Raw genomic sequence first — 22,633 nt, 5'->3', positions numbered from 1 at the left:
GAATATCTCTGTCAGTCCTATGTTGTATAAATCCGACATACTTGAGCAATATTCGAGAACTGGTCACATGGGTGATTTGTAAGCAATCTCTTTTGAAGACTGAGATCTATGTGATCATTTCATTTCATATTCCTACAAAGTGTTACACCTAGGTATTTGTATAAGTTGACTGATTCCAGCAGTGACTCATTGATATTATTGTCTTAGAATACTAAATTTTTTTGTTTTGTAAAGTGCAAAATTTTACATTTCTGAACATTTAGAGTGAGTTGCCAATCTCTGCACTATGTTGAAATCTCATCATGATATGTCTGAATATTTATGCAGCTTCACTCAGATAGTACTTCATTATAGGTAACTGCATCATCTGCAAAAAGCCTGATTTTACTATTAATATTGTCTGCAAGGTCATTAATATACAGCATGGCCAGCAAGGGCCCCATAAAACTCCCCTGGGGTACACCTGAAGTTACTTCTACATCTGATGATGACTCTCCATCCAAGATAACATGCTGTGTCCTCCTTACCAGAAAGTCCTCGATCCAGTCACAAATTTCACTCGATATCCCATATGATCGTACTTTTGACAATAAGCGTATGTGTGGTATTGAGTCAAATGTGTTCCGGAAATTAAGGAACACTGCTTTTACCTGGTTGCCTTGATCCACAGCTTTCAGAATGCCATGTGAGAAAAGTGTGATTATATATGAAGGTAGTATCTGTTCCTGAAAGAACAGATACCATTGATGACGGTGCAGCTTCTCTAGAATGAAATGATAATTTAATCGACATCTTAACTGCAAACAGGCCTGTTTGCACTTACGGTGTCGATTTAATTATCATTTCAGAAAAGTGTGAGTTGGGTTTCACATGATCGATGTTTTCAAAATCTGTGCTGGTTGGCACTGAGGAGGCCATTCTGTTCAAGATACTTCATTATGTTTGAGCTAATATGTTCTAAAATTCTATGACAGATCGATATCAAGGATAGTTTTGTGGATCACTTCTGCTACCCTTCTTGTAGATAGGTGATTTGCTATGAAATAAAGTATACATCCAAAACACTCATACCACTAACTTATAAAAATATTGTTTTGTAAGTGTCCAAAAATTCTCAAACTAACCTGTTTCTCATGTAATTGTACAATGAAATTAGAGAATAGTGGTTTTGAAAGTTCTCAAAAATTTAAAAGAGCACAATTTAGTTTAAGCCTACAGTTGATGTTAACAGTACAAGTTCATCACGGCACTCACAAAGACTTGAAATTTCGCAATATATTACAATACAAATGGGTATTGATACAATCAGTGAAAGATTATGCAGGAATGATGTGAACACTAAAATATGCGAATCTAGAACTTTGAATCGGTACACAATCTTAAACTCAAGTTCTCACTCAAGGGGAAATTCCTAAGCTGGCTTTTATACATAAAGCACAGATTTTAGACTTATCAGAGGGAAGATCCAGCATAAAACCATAGAAGACCTGATTCCAATCAATAAACAGAGCATTGTGTAAGAAGAACTGTTGTCTGATAGTGTAAAAATGGTTGATCATCATTTCAGCTCATCTATGACCATATATCCTGGAGGTTTTTTTTTATCCTGAAGGTTTTCTTTGACACTACAGTATCTGATCACCTGGGATATTTGTGAAGGTTCCGGATAGCCACAGGCAGAGGTGTCACTAACCAAGTTTCTACACTGATCGATTAGGCACTAAATGAACCACTCTAAGAAATGCCAGATGGAAGTATGTGCAGGTGTACCAGTGGGGCATGTGGAACCAATCCCACCCATATTTTGTAGAAGTATTGACATTTCAGTTGTCATTTGTTAAAAATGGTAAGGGAAAGTCCTTCATGGAAGCTAAAAAGTGGAAGAAATGAAGGTAATACCTCAGTGATTAACTGAGGCATTGAGATGTTGACAGGCACAGAAACAAGACTGGAAATGTTGCTAAGCTTTCAGACAATTCATCCATCAGAACAAACAGAATACACACAATCATTGTTGTAAAAATAATATATTTACTAGTGTCGTTAATAGAATTCTTTCAAAGTTCGATAAACTATCGTCCAGGTTCTGTCAACTGTCACTGAGCATAGTGGCAGAGAAACTAAGGCACTTGGTTCATATTTGTACTGGTCACAGTAGATTCCTTCCCCTGTACTTACCCACTGTGAGGCAGTGCTCTTGTTGAATGCTTTTGTGGGTGGTGAGCTGCACCACTGACGGTCATTTGTCTGTTATGTTGACTGATGTCAGCTTTCAGCACCACCGTGTGTTGAATGCTTCTGACAGTGCTAACTACATTGCTGGCCATTAAAATTGCAAGGTGAAATTCAACAAATGCCAAACTGACAGGAAGTGTATTACATGCCAGGATATGCAAATGATTAGCATTTCTGCGCAACTACATAAAGTAGAGAGGGGTAATGACATTTTCATTCCATATGTAAGGGAAGATTATGCAGCAATTTCTCATTTGGGAACTCTATTTCAGTGATGTTTGTTTGTGATAAGATAATGTTACATCTTGTGAAATAACGAGAACCATCTACTGGCAGGAGTTGTAATTCTAAAGCAACAGGGTTGTAGCGTGTCGAGACTATCATTTATCATTCAGTGTCACTGACAATCCCACAGCTGTACCCAAATATGGAATTAATGGGTGCAGAAGGGCCATACTTGCTGCCTCCATCTGTGGAGGCTCAGAGGAGAATGAACATTGCCACGTTGCATTTGTCGTCATTAATGGATCCAGCACTTGTTGTGATAGTATGCGGTTCCACAGGATACAAAAAATGATCTTCTCTGGTTTGCATAGCCAGTAATTTGAACAGCAGTCATTTTAAGTATCTGACACATGATCAGGACAGCTATGCCCTATCATTGAGGTCTAGTGACGTTATCTTTCAGGAAGATAACACTGCAGGTTGCCTGTGCTGTTCCGACATGTCTCGATTCAGAGGTTGTGTGAATGTTTTCCTGGCCAGCATATTCTCCAGATAACGTCTAGTCGGGGGTTGCCAAGAGACTGAAATGCCACCACTTGCAAGTCACTACATTTAAAGCAGCATGGAATGATGTTTGTCAGGGCTGGCCATGGAATGCCAAACAGCACATGAGCCCCATGTGTGGGCTGAGGCTTGTCCTGCCTTGGCTTCGATCAGTCCTTCTCAGAACTACCTGGCATGGCATGACATTTCTTTTAATATTGTGGTGCAGAGTTTTTCATTCGGCATGCCTCTCTTCAGTTCATGGTATGAAGATGTTTGTAGGTCCAGTGGGTGTTTGTGCAAAAAGAGGCATTCTAGCTTTCAACTGTCACGAACCTTTAAAAATGAGTGACAGAAGACAGCAGCGAGAATTCTCAAATATCTGTTAAGCAGTAGTGTAATCAATGGGTACTGCCAATTCTCTGTGGAACAGTGTTACACTGCCACTTAGAAAGAATTTTGAGATATAGTTGACAATGAAAGAGCAAAAAATTACAATGATAATAGACACAGAATTCATTGTTCTATACATGAAGAAGCTCTTTGAGCTAAACTTGCAGGCATGGAGCACAGAAGGAACTGGTGATAAGAATAGTAAAATTTCTGAAGTCACATGCACTATTCCACTGTCAGTTGCAACAGTTTTCAGTGGAATTGAACAAAGAGTGTGGAGGCTTTATATATTACTGCAGAGTTTGTTAACTAAAGGGGCCTGTCTGGAATGAGTTTTCGATTTAAAACCTGCTATTGATCAATTTTTGAAGAAAAAAGGAGTGCAGTAACGAAAATTAGAACATCTAGCGTAGATTACAGACCCCTCATTGTAAATCTCATTGTTATTAAAGAAAACACAAGGTTTGAATTCTGGCTTGAACTGCCATTTGTGTTTACTTCTGTTTCTTGTGTTTAACTTTGGACTCTTTATTAAAATTGCAAAGAAGGAGAATGGCTGCCAAGTGTTGATCTCCAGGAGACAGTTTGGAAGTACTGTTGATAGAAGCAAAGTAAGTAATAGTAATCTTAAGTTTTCCCACCCACCTTAGTCCCACCTTTGGCCTTATAATGACCTGCACTTTCCTTTCTTGCTGAAGGACCACGTATTTCTGAAGGTAGGATTACTTAAAGTAGATGACGTCTTCTTCGCTTTTAGCTGTAGCTGTTTTCTTACTGAAAGTGAACATATCATTTAAAAAAAATAATAAATCTAAAAAGAAAGATGATGAAACTTACCAAACAAAAGCGCTGGCAGGTCGATAGACACACAAACAAACACAAACATACACACAAAATTCTAGCTTTCGCAACCAATGGTTGCCTCGTCAGGAAAGAGGGAAGGAGAAGGAAAGACAAAAGGATATGGGTTTTAAGGGAGAGGGTAAGGAGTCATTCCAATCCCGGGAGCGGAAAGACTTACCTTAGGGGGAAAAAAGGACAGGTATACACTCGCACACACACACATATCCATCCACACATACACAGACACAAGCAGACATCTGCTTGTGTCTGTGTATGTGTGGATGGATATGTGTGTGTGTGCGAGTGTATACCTGTCCTTTTTTCCCCCTAAGGTAAGTCTTTCCGCTCCCGGGATTGGAATGACTCCTTACCCTCTCCCTTAAAACCCATATCCTTTTGTCTTTCCTTCTCCTTCCCTCTTTCCTGACGAGGCAACCATTGGTTGCGAAAGCTAGAATTTTGTGTGTATGTTTGTGTTTGTTTGTGTGTCTATCGACCTGCCAGCGCTTTTGTTTGGTAAGTTTCATCATCTTTCTTTTTAGATATATTTTTCCCACGTGGAATGTTTCCCTCTATTATATTCATATCAAAAAAAATAATAAGATTGTTGGAGTAGTATGAGGTTAGTAAAATGTTTCTATTGGTAGTAATTGAAATTCCACTTCCTTAAGATAAATACTTGCCATGATGAACATCATTTCTTGGTCCTTGTAATTTCATGTTCAAGAAAATGTGTGGAATCCAACCATTGTTATCTTGAAAGAGTATTGCCATCAATTTATCATTTCATGTGGCAGGTTGCTTCTTTTGATGTGGTGATCCTCATTGCCCCAGTAGTGTTGACTGCCTTTTTCTCAGGATGAAAATGAAACTGCCAGATTCTAGTACACTTGATGACTTCATTAAAGTGTTTCCGCAAACCCCCAAAAGCTCTGTATAAGATTACCAAATTTGTTTTTCTTCTGATTTGCATTACCTTCTTGCCAAGAGTCAGAAACCGTTAAGCACACCGTTTTCTGTGTCCTAATTATTCAGTTATCATTAACACGGATCCTTTTACCACACCTGAGTACTCTATGATCTGACCCATTTGCATTGCCTCTGTCATTATGGATTACTTCACAAATGATTGATACATTTTCATCAGTTGTGACTGTTGATTTATCTGAATGTGCATGTCACTGGATACTGTAATCTCTATGCTGATACCTCTGAAGCCGAAGAAAGGGAGGAAAAAAATATTTTTAAGGCTGGTAATAGAAATTCTCCCCCCCCCCCCATCTCCACCCATGAACCATAGACCTTGCCATGGAGGCTTGCTTGCCTCAGCGATACAGATAGCCGTACCATAGATGCAACCACAACGGAGGGGTATCTGGTGAGAGGCCAGACAAATGTGTGGTTCCTGAAGAGGGGTAGCAGCCTTTTCAGTAGTTGCAGGGGCAACAGTCTGGATGATTGACTGATCTGGCCTTGTAACACTAACCAAAACGGCCTTGCTGTGCTGGTACTGCGAACGGCTGAAAGCAAAGGGAAACTACAGCCGTAATTTCTCCCCGAGGGCATGCAGCTTTACTGTATGGTTAAATGATGATAGCGTCCTCTTGGGTAAAATATTCCGGAGGTAAAATAGTCCCCCATTCGGATCTCCAGGTGGGGACTACTCAAGAGGATGTCATTACCAGGAGAAAGAAAACTGGCGTTCTACAGATCGGAGCGTGGAATGTCAGATCCATTAATTGGGCAGGTAGGTTAGAAAATTTAAAAAGGGAAATGGATAGGTTAAAGTTAGATATAGTGGGAATTAGCGAAGTTCGGTGGCAGGAGGAACAAGACTTTTGGTCAGGTGAATACAGGGTTATAAATACAAAATCAAATAAGGGTAATGCAGGAGTAGGTTTAATAATGAATAAAAAAAATAGGAGTGCGGGTAAGCTACTACAAACAGCATAGTGAACGCCTTAATGTGGCCGAGATAGACACGAAGCCCATGCCTACTAAAGTAGTACAAGTTTATATGCCAACTAACTCTGCAGATAATGAAGAAATTGAAGAAATGTATGATGAGATAAAAGAAATTATTCAGATAGTGAAGGGAGACAAAAATTTAATAGTCATGTGTGACTGGAATTCGATAGTAGGAAAAGGGAGAGAAGGAAACGTAGTAGGTGAATATGGATTGGGGGTAAGAAATGGAAGAGGAACCCGTCTGGTAGAATTTTGCACAGAACATAACTTTCATAGCTAACACTTGGTTCAATAATCATAAAAGAAAGTTGTATACATGGAAGAAGCCTGGAGATACTGATGGGATTCAGATAGATTATATAATAGTAAGACAGAGATTTAGGAACTAGGTTTTAAATTGTAAGACGTTTCCAGAGGCAGATGTGGACTCTGACCACAATCTACTGGTTATGAACTGTAGATTAAAACTGAAGAAACTGCAAAAAGGTGGGAATTTAAGGAGATCGGACTTGGATAAACTGACTAAACCAGAGGTTGTACAGAGTTTCAGGGAGAGCATAAGGGAACAATTGATAAGAATGGGGGAAAGAAATACAGTAGAAGCAGAATGAGTAGCTTTGAGGGATGAAGTAGTGAAGGTAGCAGAGGATCAAGTAGGTAAAAAGACGAAGGGCAAGGAGGAATCCTTGGGTAACAGAAGAAGAATTGAATTTAATTGATGAAAGGAGAAAATATAAAAATGCAGTAAATGAAGCAGGCAAAAAGGAATACAAATGTCTCAAAAATGAGATCGACAGGAAGTGCAAAATGGCTAAGCAGGGATGGCTAGAGGACAAATGTAAGGATGTAGAGGCTTATCTCACTAGGGGTAAGATAGATACTGCCTACAGGAAAATTAAAGAGACCTTTGGAGAAAAGAGAGCCACTTGTATGAATATCAAGAGCTGAGATGGAAACCCAGTTATGAGTAAAGAAGGGAAAGCAGAAAGGTGGAAGGAGTATATAGAGGGTCTATACAAGGACGAGGATGTAGATGAAGATGAAATGGGAGATACTATACCGCATGAAGAGTTTGACAATGCACTGAAAGACCTGAGTCGAAACAAGGCCCCAGGAGTAGACAACATTCCATTAGAACTATGACGGCCTTGGGAGAGCCAGTCCTGACAAAACTCTACCATCTGGTGAGCAAAATGTATGAGACAGGCGAAATATCCTCAGACTTCAAGAAGAACATAAAAATTCCAATCCCAAAGAAAGCAGGTATTAACAGATGTGAAAATTACCGAACTATCAGTCTAATAAGTCACAGCTGCAAAATACTAACGCGAATTCTTTACAGACAAATGGAAAAACTGGTAGAAACCGACCTTGGAGGAGATCAGTTTGGATTCCATAGAAATGTTGGAACGCGTAAGGCAATATTGACCTTATGACTTATCTTAGAGGAAAGATTAAGGAAAGGCAAACCTACGTTTCTAGCATTTGTAGACTTGGAGAAAGCTTTTGACAATGTTGACTAGAATACTCTCTTTCAAATTCTAAAGGTGGTAGGAGTAAAATACAGGGAGCGAAAGGCTATTTACAATTTGTACAGAAACCAGATGGCAGTTATGAGAGTCAAGGGGCATGAAAGGGAAGCAGTGGTTGGGAAGGGAGTGAGACAGGGTTGTAGCCTCTCCCCGATGTTATTCAATCTATATATTGAGGAAGCAGTAAAGGAAACAAAAGAAAAATTCGGAGTAGGTATTAAAATCCATAGAGAAGAAATAAAAACTTTGAGGTTCGCCGATGACATTGTAATTCTGTCAGAGACATCAAACGACTTGGAAGAGCAAATGAACGGAATGGACAGTGTCTTGAAAGGATGATATAAGATGAACATCAACAAAAGCAAAACGAGGATAATGGAATGTAGTTGAGTTAACTTGGGTGATGCTGAGGGAATTAGATTGAGACACTTAAAGTAGTAAAGGAGTTTTGCTATTTGGGGAGCAAAATAACTGATGATGGTCGAAGTAGAGAGGATATAAAATGTAGACTGGCAATGGCAAGGAAAGTGTTTCTGAAGAAGTGAAATTTTTTAACATCGAGTATAGATTTAAGTGTCAGAAAGTCGTTTCTGAAAGTATTTGTATGGAGTGTAGCCATGTATGGAAGTGAAACATGATCGATAAATACACTCCTGGAAATTGAAATAAGAACACTGTGAATTCATTGTCCCAGGAAGGGGAAACTTTATTGACACATTCCTGGGGTCAGATACGTCACATGATCACACTGACAGAACCACAGGCACCTAGACACAGGCAACAGAGCATGCACAATGTCGGCACTAGTACAGTGTATATCCACCTTTCGCAGCAATGCAGGCTGCTATTCTCCCATGGAGACGATCGTAGAGATGCTGGATGTAGTCCTGTGGAACGGCTTGCCATGCCATTTCCACCTGGTGCCTCAGTTGGACCAGCGTTCGTGCTGGACGTGCAGACCGCATGAGACGACGCTTCATCCAGTCCCAAACATGCTCAATGGGGGACAGATCCGGAGATCTTGCTGGCCAGGGTAGTTGACGTACACCTTCTAGAGCACGTTGGGTGGCACGGGATACATGCGGACATGCATTGTCCTGTTGGAACAGCAAGTTCCCTTGCCGGTCTAGGAATGGTAGAAAGATGGGTTCGATGACGGTTTGGATGTACCGTGCACTATTCAGTGTCCCCTCGACGATCACCAGTGGTGTACGGCCAGTGTAGGAGATCGCTCCCCACACCATGATGCCGGGTGTTGGCCCTGTGTGCCTCGGTCGTATGCGGTCCTGATTGTGGCGCTCACCTGCATGGCGCCAAACACGCATACGACCATCATTGGCACCAAGGCAGAAGCAACTCTCATCGCTGAAGACGACACATCTCCATTTGTCCCTCCATTCACGCCTGTCGCGACACCACTGGAGGCGGGCTGCACGATGTTGGGGCGTGAGCGGAAGACGGCCTAACGGTGTGCGGGACCGTAGCCCAGCTGCATGGAGACGGTTGCGAATGGTCCTCGCCGATACCCCAGGAGCAACAGCGTCCCTAATTTGCTGGGAAGTGGCGGTGCGGTCCCCTACGGCACTGCGTAGGATCCTACGGTCTTGGCGTGCATCCGTGCGTCGCTGCGGTCCGGTCCCAGGTCGACGGGCGCGTGCACCTTCCGCCGACCACTGGCGACAACATCGATGTACTGTGGAGACCTCACGCCCCACACGTTGTGCAATTCGGCGGTACGTCCACCCAGCCTCCCGCATGCCCACTATACGCCCTCACTCAAAGTCCGTCAACTGCACATACGGTTCACGTCCACGCTGTCGCGGCATGCTACCAGTGTTAAAGACTGCGATGGAGCTCCATATGCCACGGCAAATTGGGTGACACTGACGGCGGCGGTGCACAAATTCTGCGCAGCTAGCGCCATTCGACGGCCAACACCGCGGTTCCTGGTGTGTCCGCTGTGCCGTGCATGTGATCATTGCTTGTACAGCCCTCTCGCAGTGTCCGGAGCAAGTATGGTGGGTCTGACACACCGGTGTCAATGTGTTCTTTTTTCCATTTCCAGGAGTGTAGTTTGGACAAGAAGAGAATAGAAGCTTTCAAAATGTGGTGCTACAGAAGAATGCTGAAGATTAGATGGGTAGATCACATAACTAATGAGGAGGTATTGAATAGAATTGGGGAGAAGAGGAGTTTGTGGCATAACTTGACAAGGAGAAGGGACCGGTTGGTAGGAAATGTTCTGAGGCATCAGGGGATCTCAAATTTAGCATTGGAGGGCAGTGTGGAGGGTAAAAATCGTAGAGGGAGACCAAGAGATGTTTACACTAAGCAGATTCAGAAGGATGTAGGTTGCAGTAAGTACTGGGAGATGAAGAAGCTTGCACAGGATAGGGTAGCATGGAGAGCTGCATCAAACCAGTCTCAGGACTGAAGACCACAACAACAACAACAACAACAACAACAACAATAGAAATTAAGGCTTCTACCAATAAAATTTCCTTTTCCTTATGCTTATTACTGTACTAAAGTGAACCGTGCATTACTCTTCGACTAGCTTTCACATTTTGAATCTTTTCGCATTTGTCTTTCTTTACTTTAGTAAAGATGCTGTTAATGGCATCAGCATCCAAAAACAAATCCATTATCTTATTAACATGTATTTATCATTATTCAGAACTGTTGCTTAATGAATAAAATATTCAGAGATTTAAACGCTTACTCTTAGAGAGACGTGATTTGTGGGCTACTTAATGACACTGTTCCTATTTTAGGTCGAAAGGCAGAGAAGAAGAAAGCAAAAAATAAACATGTTCAGGAACTTACTGATAAACAGAAGAATCCTAAGGCATTCACCTTCAACTCTGCTGTGCGTGCAGAAAGAAGGTTCAGAAGGTAAGTTGTTGCTTTTATTAAATAATAATTATTGATAATGAATTGTCAGATTGTTAGATACGGTCCAGTTTGTAGGAACACTGCCCCTCTTCCCTCTCTCAAATCATTCTGGTAGCGGCTTGCCCAGAAGTTTTGTATGCTCCTGTGTGTGTGTGTGTGTGTGTGTGTAAAACAAGAAGTCAGTAGACTCAGTTGCTGCAAATGTCAAATATTTAATGAATCAAAAACTGCGGGGAAGGCAGATTTCAGACTGGAGTTCATGAAAGGGTCCTAAGGAAATCTGTTTCATCTATGAAGCAAGTTGCTTATAAAATTTTCATCCACTCAGTTATTGTTTGTAGTCTTGGCCAATACCATTTTGAATAGAAGAGATTCAGAATACTTGAAGGAGCGTTTCATGATCCAGCAGAGGCTTGTTGAGTCACAAAAATATTCAACCAACTCCATTAGGGGAGAGCTCAAAATGTAAGTGGTGCATAACATAAGGACTTACTTTGAATAATGTGTCAATTCATAAATAAAATGTGTTTAGGTTCCATGCTGAGTCAAGTAACGTATTTCTTCTTTGTACATCCCCAGGGTTAGATATATCACTCACTCTTAACAGCTTTAGCAAAATCGAAGAAAACATAATAAGTAATCTGGGTGGCTGGGTGAGGACATGAATTGTCATTTTCCCAATTATAAGTCTGATGTTTTACCACACCACTGCCTCAAGTGAACAAAGCCTCAGGAGATACCAGACAAGCTACCAATGAATTAAAAAAAAGGGGGCAGTATATCCAAGAGAATAAGAGTTACTCTACCACACTGTCTGATGAGTATGATATGCCAATAACAAATGTGTCAGTTCCCAGATTTCTAACCACTATAATACAGTATCACTTTTCAATCCTCCCTCATTTATTAAATTTTGTCATATAACTCTTGAATTTCACTTTTTGAACACAACACTATGCCTACTGTCTGATACATATCAGTTTGTAGTAAAAACATTTCTAAAGCTTTACTCCATTATCTATGTGTAAAAATTAGTAGAACTATTGGTTGAGGTATTACAGGTCATGCATATTACTTGGTTGACTTCCCCACTTCAGGGATGAAAGTTGCAATTCTCTGCCACTAGAGGGCTCCAAATTGTAGTGTGTAACATAACACTATGTAACTTAACTATGCATAATGTAACTATGTGTGGCGAACTGAAAGCAGGAATTTGAAAAGTTCGTCCAAGATAGAGCACCCTCTCCTTCAGCATGACAATGCCAGACCACACAGTGCTGCAACATCTGCAACAACCCAGTGCCTTGATTTCATTGTCATTGTCCATACAGCCCCAACTTGGCTCCATCCAATTTTCATATGTTTCCAACACTTAAAGAACACCTTCAAGGACTTCCTTTTAATAGTGATGAAGTGGTGTGAGAAGAATTGAGGTTGTAGCTCTGTCAACAAAGTCAAACTTTTTACAGTGATGGTATCAACAAACTGACCTCTAATTGGGAGAAATGTGTTCGTCATCAGAATGACTATGTCGAGATGTAAATTTCTAGTCACAAAGAATAAAGATGTAGAAAGTTAATAAAGTTTGTATTGTTTAAAAAGCTGTCTGAGTTTTCACATAAAAATTTGGAGCCATTACTTTTCACCACGCCCTCATATTACATCAGAGGATATTATACTGGCTCTGCAAAAGGGGATCCAAGAACATCTGGATTGGTTGAGATAGGGAAGCCATGCAAGATTATGGATTCAGCTTCAATTATTTTGAGATCTCACTTTCTTATATTTTCAGTTGAGCACTTGTAACGTGTTCACACATTTCTAAGTTAATGTTAGTGTCTAACACCTGAATGTGTTCACAGTTTTTCAGAATTACACCTGTGTTACCACTATTCTCCAAACCAGAGCAAATATTTTTTTTTATCATTTATTGCTTGTTTTATATGAATGTGAAATGAATTCTTACAGAAAACAAGATATCCAGACAAAGAAACAACATATACCTCTGGTAGATCGAGCACCATTGGAACCTCCACCAGTAGTTGTGGCAATAGTGGGGCCACGTAAAGTTGGGAAGACCACACTTATGCATTGTCTTATCAAGCATTTTACCAAGCAGCCAATGACTGTTATCAAGGGACCAGTGACAATAGTTTCAGGTTTGTAGCTCTCTTCCTTTTATTTTTATCAGAACTGTACCTTTTACACATTTGCTACAAACATATTGTGACTATAATTGCATTTATAAGGGGCATTCAAATGAAACTCAGTCACTAGTGTAAAGTAATGGTGACAATTTTATTAACTAAAAAATGTAGTTATACACTTTACATATACTCAAAAATAGTCCCCAAAACTGTTGGTACATTTATCCCATTGCAACACTAGCCTGTTGATTCCATCTTTGAAGAAGCTAGTAGGCTGCTGTCGGATCCAGGCCTGGACCCAGTCACACACTTTGTCATCCATTGCGAATCAATGTCTGCGAATAGCTTGTTTTAAAGGTCCAAACACATGAAAGTTACACAGTGAAAGGTCGGAACTGTACGGTGGATACTCCAGCATTTTCCACCGAAACTTCTGCAATGTTGTCTTCACCGCATTGGCCATTTATGGGTGGGCATTATCATGCAGGGGGATAACGCCATTGGACAACATGCCTTGGCATTTCCACTTGATGGCTCTTCTAAGGTTCTGTGAAGTGGCGTGATAACGCTGGGCATTAATGGTGGTTCGCCGTTCCAGGAACTCTACAAGCAGTGGGCCCTTGTGGCTGAAAGAAAGGGCATCATGGCCTTAACAGAACTGGTGTGTGTGGCCTTTGATTTTTTTGGAGGTGGTGAAGTTGCATGTTTCCATTGCTTACTCTGATGCTTGCTTTCCGGTTCAAAATGGTGACACCATGTTTTGTCACCTGTGACGACACCCCATAGAAAGCCATATTCCTCCTCCTGATAACATTGCAGATGTCTCAAAGACAGCGCCATTAGAGTATTGCGCTGTTTGGCAGTCAGTTGGTGGGGAACCCACTGCGCACAGATTTTGGTGCATTATAGTGTGGGCAGTGCCCACGCTAATACCCGTAACTAGTGGATCTCATCCATGGTTTTCTGCGGTTGTCCAAGACTAAAGCATTCACTTCCACAAGCATTTCCAGTGTGATGACACGATGAGCCTGTCCAGGACGAGCATCGTCGTCGAGTGACTCGCACCCCTCAAGGAATCATTTGCGCCATTTCACAGCACTTTAATAACCACACTGTACTCATCATACACAGCTTTCATCCGTCAGTACATTTCATGGCCTCCAATTCCCACCGCCACCAAAAATCAAACCACTCCTCGTTATTCCTGCTTACTTGCCTGCCCGTTTGGTAGTGGACGATAACTTGTGTGACCACCTTCTCTTCAGTGTGCTACATCAAACACTGCACATGCGTCAGTCTCTCTACCATATGAGCTGTTACGTGGTGCCACCTTACGTGTAACACAAAGATTGGTGCACTGACCAGGTTTCATTTGAATGAACCTCATAATAAACTAGGTTGTCCACATTGTGTGTGATACATTAATTTTTTTGTTGCCTGGTGATTATATGCCAAGTCAAAGTATAATATGTTTTAAAATCAAACCTTCAGTTTGCTAACGAGTTTAGTGACAGAAAAAGTTGAGAGACAGTGAGAAGGAAAATTAGTGAAAAATAAAAACCAGCAAAGCAACAGGTGTGTGTGAAATAACAAGCGGGACAAAAACAAGGTGGTGAGTGGGTAATTTATGGGATGTTAGTGCACTAAATGTTTGAACAAGTACACACATTTTTATTGTGGTTGTTGAAGAAATTGATGAATATGGACTCCACCAGTCCTGCTTACTAAGTTGAGTAACTTTATTGTTTTTCTCGTTATTTCTCTCCATCTTCATTATATGTCCACTTGATCACATCTTCTGTTGTTTCTGTTTCAGTTGTCATCTTCTTATTTCTTATTCCTGGCTCATCGACTGCTATTCCTGCCATATTGTTGCCTGCTCAGAAATTGTATCATCTTCATTCATTATGTCTCTCTTGACCTTATATTTTGAGCAACCCATTTTTGTGCAGTATCGTGTCAACTTCTACATTCCTCTCTTCACCCTCTTCCCATGCAGTTCATAGAAAAGTGACTAACTTAACCAATATATTGACTGTTTATAATGTACATGTTTCTCTTGTACTACTAGTATGTTATCATGGTATCATTGTAGTAATACTGACTAGCCTACACTTGTAGGTGATGTTTTAGTGTTACACTCCTGGAAATTGAAATAAGAACAGCGTGAATTCATTGTCCCAGGAAGGGGAAACTTTATTGACACATTCCTGGGGTCAGATACATCACATGATCACACTGACAGAACCACAGGCACATAGACACAGGCAACAGAGCATGCACAATGTCGGCACTAGTACAGTGTATATCCACCTTTCGCAGCAATGCAGGCTGCTATTCTCCCATGGAGACGATCGTAGAGATGCTGGATGTAGTCCTGTGGAACGGCTTGCCATGCCATTTCCACCTGGCGCCTCAGTTGGACCAGCGTTCGTGCTGGACGTGCAGACCGCGTGAGACGACGCTTCATCCAGTCCCAAACATGCTCAATGGGGGACAGATCCGGAGATCTTGCTGGCCAGGGTAGTTGACTTACACCTTCTAGAGCACGTTGGGTGGTACGGGATACATGCGGACGTGCATTGTCCTGTTGGAACAGCAAGTTCCCTTGCCGGTCTAGGAATGGTAGAACGATGGGTTCGATGACAGTTTGGATGTACCGTGCACTATTCAGTGTCCCCTCGACGATCACCAGTGGTGTACGGCCAGTGTAGGAGATCGCTCCCCACACCATGATGCCAGGTGTTGGCCCTGTGTGCCTCGGTCGTATGCAGTCCTGATTGTGGCGCTCACCTGCACGGCGCCAAACACGCATACGACCATCATTGGCACCAAGGCAGAAGCGACTCTCATCGCTGAAGACGACACGTCTCCATTCGTCCCTCCATTCACGCCTGTCACGACACCACTGGAGGCGGGCTGGACGATGTTGGGGCGTGAGCGGAAGACGGCCTAACGGTGTGCGGGACCGTAGCCCAGCTTCATGGAGACGGTTGCGAATGGTCCTCGCCGATACCCCAGGAGCAACAGTGTCCCTAATTTGCTGGGAAGTGGCGGTGCGGTCCCCTACGGCACTGCGTAGGATCCTACGGTCTTGGCGTGCATCCGTGCGTCGCTGCGGTCCGGTCCCAGGTCGACGGGCGCGTGCACCTTCCGCCGACCACTGGCGACAACATCGATGTACTGTGGAGACCTCACGCCCCACGTGTTGAGCAATTCGGCGGTACGTCCACCCGGCCTCCCGCATGCCCACTATATGCCCTCGCTCAAAGTCCGTCAACTGCACATACGGTTCACGTCCACACTGTCGCGGCATGCTACCAGTGTTAACGACTGCGATGGAGCTCCGTATGCCACGGCAAACTTGGTGACACTGACGGCGGCGGTGCACAAATGCTGCGCAAGTAGCGCCATTCGACGGCCAACACCGCAGTTCCTGGTGTGTCCGCTGTGCCGTGCGTGTGATCATTGCTTGTACAGCCCTCTCGCTGTGTCCGGAGCAAGTATGGTGGGTCTGACACACCGGTGTCAATGTGTTCTTTTTTCCGTTTCCAGGAGTGTATATCTAATCCATCTTTATTTAGTTACATGACACTGATAAATGTTAATAATAACTTATAATTGTTACATTTATGCATCTGGATTCATATACCTAATTTCGAACTGGGAACACTCATATCGTTACATTTCTGTTTATAACTGAGTAATTGACTTTTCATTGTGTTCTGGTGGAACTGTAAAAATTCCCATGCACTAGAAAGTAATAGCATTTATATGTGTCTGGTAAGGTTGTGTCTGATTGATTTGAGAGACTAATGAATTTACACTTTTTTTCAATAGGTAAAAGAAGAAGACTGACTTTGATTGAGTGTAATAATGACATAAACAGTATGATAGATGTAGCCAAAGTTGCTGACTTAGTCCTTCTGTTAGTTGATGCATCCTTTGGATTTGAAATGGAAATATTTGAGTTCTTGAACATTTGCCAGGTGAGTGAAAGGATGTATTTTTTGTTGAAGTGTAGAGAAAAAATAGTGACACTTTGGTGAAACAGTATAATAGATGTAGCCAATGTTGTTGACTTACCCCTTATTTTAGTTGACTCATCCTTTGCCTTTGAAATGGAAACATTTGAGTTCTTGAACATTTGCCAGGTGAGTGAAAGGACTTATTTTTTGTTGAATTGTAGAGGAAAAAATAGTTATGTTTTGTTGTAGGCAGAAATATATTCTCTCCCTGATGAGCTGTAAATATAAGAACTGATGCATAGGTTGGAGTTAAGACTACACTTTACTGTTGTGGACATGTGACAGGGGTAGAGTATCAGCTGACTTGATGATGAGTCTGAAATTAGAACACGCATAATCATTTCAAGGCACATAATAATGACCAGTTACCAAGAACAAAACAATCGTGAACACCAAACTTAATTTCCTCAAAGAACATCATATTCACTGTAGATTGTAATCATTTGTTTCACGGTTGCAATTTCAGCCTCTTGGCCAGTTTCAAGTGATACTGCAAAAGATTTTTCATCAGCACATGTATACATGTCACAGGATTTTAAAGTCTGACGTGCACCGAAGCAAACTGTTGTGAACCCCGACTATGAGACGTTAACCAAAATGAGTGTGCTGTGAAGGGCACATTCTTGAATCAAGGCACATACAGGTGATAGGCAAAATAATGTATTTACTTGGGAATGGTTTACAAATAATGGGTTGGACCCCTATTTGCCCTTAATACAGGTGTGATTCTTCTTGGAATGCTGGTATATTATGATTGTAGGGAACAATTGTCAGGAATGGGGGAAAGAAATACAGTAGAAGAAGAATGGGTAGCTCTGAGGGATGAAGTAGTGAAAGCAGCAGAGGATCAAGTAGGTAAAAAGACGAGGGCAAGGAGAAATCCTTGGGTAACAGAAGAATTATTGAATTTAATTGATGAAAGGAGAAAATATAAAAAAAAGCAGGCAAAAAGGAATACAAATGTCTCAAAAATGAGATTGACAGGAAGTGCAAAATGGATAAGCAGGGATGGTTGGAGCACAAATGTAAGGATGTAGAGGCTTCTCTCACTAGGGGCAAGATAGATACCGCCTACAGGAAAATTAAAGAGACCTTTGGAGAAAAGGGAGCCACTTGTATGAATATCATGAGCTGAGATGGAAACCCAGTTCCAGGCAAAGAAGGGAAAGCAGAAAGGTGGAAGGAGTATGTAGGGGTCTATACAAGGGCGATGTACTTGAGGACAATATCATGGAAATGGAAGAGGATGTAGATGAAGATGAAATGGGAGATACTAAACTGCGTGAAGAGTTTGACAGAGCACTGAAAGACCTGAGTCGAAACAAGACCCAGGAGTAGACAACATTCCATTAGAACTACTGACGGCCTTGGGAGAGCCAGTCCTGACAAAACTCTACCATCTGGTGAGCAATATGTATGAGACAGGCGAAATATCCTCAGACTTCAAGAAGAATATAGTAATTCCAATCCCAAAGAAAGCAGATGTTGACAGATGTGAAAATTACCGAACTATCAGTCTAATAAGTCACAGCCGCTAAATACTAACGTGAATTCTTTACAGACGAACGGAAAAACTGGTAGAAGCCGACCTTGGAGAAGATTAGTTTGGATTCCATAGAAATGTTGGAACGCATAAGGCAATATTGACCTTATGACTTATCTTAGAGGAAAGATTAAGGAAAGGCAAACCTACGTTTCTAGCATTTGTAGACTTGGAGAAAGCTTTTGACAATGTTGACTGGAATACTCTCTTTCAAATTCTAAAGGTGGCAGGAGTAAAATACAGGGAGCGAAAGGCTATTTACAATTTGTGCAGAAACCAGATGGCAGTTATGAGAGTCAAAGGGCATGAAAGGGAAGCAGTGGTTGGGAAGGGAGTGAGACAGGGTTGTAGCCTCTCCCCGATGTTATTCAGTCTATATATTGAGGAAGCAGTAAAGGAAACAAAAGAAAAATTCGGAGTAGGTATTAGAATCCATAGAGAAGAAATAAAAACTTTGAGGTTCGCCGATGACATTGTAATTCTGTCAGAGACATCAAACGACTTGGAAGAGCAAATGAACGGAATGGACAGTGTCTTGAAAGGATGATATAAGATGAACATCAACAAAAGCAAAACAAGGATAATGGAATGTAGTCTAATTAAGTCGGGTGATGCTGAGGGAATTAGATTAGGAAATGAGGCACTTAAAGTAGTAAAGGAGTTTTGCTATTTGGGGAGCAAAATAACTGATGATGGTCGAAGTAGAGAGGATATAAAATGTAGACTGGCAATGGCAAGGAAAGTGTTTCTGAAGAAGAGAAATTTGTTAACATCGTGTATAGATTTAAGTGTCAGAAAGTCGTTTCTGAAAGTATTTGTATGGAGTGTAGCCATGTATGGAAGTGAAACATGATCGATAAATAGTTTGGACAAGAAGAGAATAGAAGCTTTCAAAATGTGGTGCTACAGAAGAATGCTGAAGATTAGATGGGTAGATCACATAACTAATGAGGAGGTATTGAATAGAATTGGGGAGACGAGGAGTTTGTGGCATAACTTGACAAGGAGAAGGGACCGGTTGGTAGGAAATGTTCTGAGGCATCAGAGGATCTCAAATTTAGAATTGGAGGGCAGTGTGGAGGGTAAAAATCGTAGAGGGAGACCAAGAGATGTTTACACTAAGTAGATTCAGAAGGATGTAGGTTGCAGTAAGTACTGGGAGATGAAGAAGCTTGCACAGGATAGGGTAGCATGGAGAGCTGCATCAAACCAGTCTCAGGGCTGAAGACCACAACAACAACAACAATAGTCTCCAGTGGAATGTTATGCCACTCTTTGATCAGAACCTGTTGTAACTCCTGTAGTGATGAGGGAGGCGGAAATCTGCTCCAGAGTCTGTGCTCCAATAAAACCCAAAAGGGTTCGATAATGTTAAAGTCCGGGGACTGTCCTGTCCAGGGAAGATGCTGCAGTTTAGTTGCACGCTCCTCATACCATGATTGTACTGTCCTTGCTGTGCAAACGGATGCATTATCGTCCTGAACTATGGCATCATCCTTGGGGAAGAACATTTGAATTATGGGGCGCACCTAATCATCTAAAATGTTCACATAATTGTTGGCTGTAATAATGCTTTTGAGGGTAATGATGAGACCAGCAGAATACCATGATATGACTGCCCACGTCATTACACTTCCACCTCCAGGCTTAACCATTGGAATAAAGCAATCAGGATTTTAGGCTTCTTTTGGCATTCTACAGATGTAAACCTGGCCCGATGTTGGAAATAACAAAAACGTTGACTTGTCTGACCGTATGATGTGTTTCGACTAGTCAGCCGTCCAGGATTTATGCTCCTGACACTATGTTTTACGCTTCTTTGCATTGGTTGTCTTCACTAATGGTTTTGGTATAGCAGCTCATCCATGAATATTTGCTTTATGGAGTTCTCGGCAAACAGTGTCGATAGATATGGGGTCTTGAAGATGGCTGTTGATCTCTGCAGTCACTTTAGCTGCCATAGTTTTGTCTTGTTTTTACACAATTTGTATTAGTGTTCAATGACCTCTGTCATTTAGTTTTGATTTGCACCCACTATTACGTTTACACAATGATGTATTTCCATGTTTTGTGTAGGTTTCATGACTGTTGAAAAGGTTGCTCTTGAAAGATTCAACAAATTGGCTGTCTTGGTTACTGATGCCCCAGCTGATCAGGCTCCCACAATCTGCCCTCTTTGGACCTCTGTTAGATCTTTCAGTGCACGTCAACCTTGGCCTCCTAATGCAAATACGAAGTGTGCAATACTCGTAAACAACCTTGACTGATGCCTAATTCATACTGAACATGCACAGTCCAGCGCGACACATGCCTTACCTGTGTTGTTGACCATCAATCACAACCGTCCCATTACTACCATTGTTCACATTATTTTGCCTATCCCGTGTATAACTAACTGGAGATAATGCTGTTTGTTGTCTGTCTTGATATGTCATTTATATTAAGGATATATCTTTCATTTTAGAAGAAGACAGTGACAGAAGTGCAGGAAGCAGATTGCAGTTACGCTGGAAACTCAAACTTTGAAAAATTACAGGCAGAACCATACCTGCTACCTGAAGTCCACAAAGTCTGAAAGTATCCTCTTCTGCAATGACAGATGCCAGTGATCATTCCATTTTGTACCTATGTTGTTCTGTAGCACCCCAAGCTCTTTACACTTTTCACCTCATTCATCTGTTCCTCTTTAATTTCTGTACATTTTGTATCTAAAGGACTTCTTTAATAGGGATAATTGGAATCTCATCCATTAGGACTTTCTGACTGTGCTTTAAACCAAATGTTGCATCCAGCGGCCGGTCTAGTCGCTCAGTGACATTGGCTGCTGGAGAAGGTCCGTCCAGTCAGCTAACATGGAGATGGCTAACTGAAAGATTGAAAGAGTTATGGAACTCGATCGACTATACATGGTCACCGTCAGTGCAGTGTCGCACCTTGCGGCTCTCCACATGATACCTTGTGAGTCTATGTAACATTTCCAGCCAATGCCCAAACCAATGCCCTTCCCTTGGCATCTCCTTTGTACTATCTAGAAAACTTATTCATTCTGGCTTCTGTCCTGTTGGCTTTCAGACATGTTGTTGTTGTTGTTGTGGTCTTCAGTCCTGAGACTGGTTTGATGCAGCTCTCCATGCTACTCTATCCTGTGCAAGCTTTTTCATCTCCCAGTACCTACTGCAACCTACATCCTTCTGAATCTGCTTAGTGTATTCATCTCTTGGTCTCCCTCTACGATTTTTACCCTCCACGCTGCCCTCCAATACTAAATTGGTGATCCCTTGATGCCTCAGAACATGTCCTACCAACCGATCCCTTCTTCTGGTCAAGTTGTGCCACAAACTTCTCTTCTCCCCAATCCTATTCAATACTTCCTCATTAGTTATGTGATCTACCCATCTAATCTTCAGCATTCTTCTGTAGCACCACATTTCGAAAGCTTCTATTCTCTTCTTGTCCAAACTATTTATCGTCCATGTTTCACTTCCATATATGGCTACACTCCATACAAATACTTTCAGAAATGACTTCCTGACACTTAAATCAATACTGGATGTTAACAAATTTCTCTTCTTCAGAAACGCTTTCCTTGCCATTGCCAGCCTACATTTTATATCCTCTCTACTTCGACCATCATCAGTTATTTTGCTCCCCAAATAGCAAAACTCCTTTACTACTTTAAGTGCCTCATTTCCTAATCTAATTCCCTCAGCATCACTCGACTTAATTAGACTACATTCCATTATCCTTGTTTTGCTTTTGTTGATGTTCATCTTATATCCTCCTTTCAAGACACTGTCCATTCCATTCAACTGCTCTTCCAAGTCCTTTGCTGTCTCTGACAGAATTACAATGTCATCGGCGAACCTCAAAGTTTTTATTTCTTCTCTATGAATTTTAATACCTACTCCGAATTTTTCTTTTGTTTCCTTTACTGCTTGCTCAATATACAGATTGAACAACATCGGGGAGAGGCTACAACCCTGTCTTACTCCCTTCCCAACCACTGCTTCCCTTTCATGTCCCTCGACTCTTATAACTGCCATCTGGTTTCTGTACAAATTGTAAATAGCCTTTCGCTCCCTGTAATTTACCCCTGCCACCTTTAGAATTTGAAAGAGAGTATTCCAGTCAACATTGTCAAAAGCTTTCTCTAAGTCTACAAATGCTAGAAACGTAGGTTTGCCTTTCCTTAATCTTTCTTCTAAGATAAGTCGTAAGGTCAGTATTGCCTCACGTGTTCCAGTGTTTCTACAAAATCCAAACTGATCTTCCCCGAGGTTG

The 22,633-nt window shown here is 41.6% G+C and overlaps 1 protein-coding gene across 1 annotated transcript in view; it reads left to right on the top strand.

Moving 5' to 3' along the window:
- The window catches only part of LOC124711408 (ribosome biogenesis protein BMS1 homolog), a 125,650-nt gene that overhangs the window by 29,146 nt on the left and 73,871 nt on the right, over nucleotides 1-22,633 (top strand). Inside the window, exons 2-4 of the mRNA XM_047241467.1 lie at nucleotides 10,514-10,634; nucleotides 12,603-12,793; nucleotides 16,622-16,770. Of these exons, the coding sequence (XP_047097423.1) occupies nucleotides 10,514-10,634; nucleotides 12,603-12,793; nucleotides 16,622-16,770 (461 nt within the window). The remainder of the gene's footprint in view (nucleotides 1-10,513; nucleotides 10,635-12,602; nucleotides 12,794-16,621; nucleotides 16,771-22,633) is intronic.

This window comes from Schistocerca piceifrons, chromosome 8, assembly GCF_021461385.2.
Source record: "Schistocerca piceifrons isolate TAMUIC-IGC-003096 chromosome 8, iqSchPice1.1, whole genome shotgun sequence".
Taxonomy (NCBI): domain Eukaryota; kingdom Metazoa; phylum Arthropoda; class Insecta; order Orthoptera; family Acrididae; genus Schistocerca; species Schistocerca piceifrons.
This window is presented reverse-complemented; position numbering and strand designations above follow the sequence as displayed.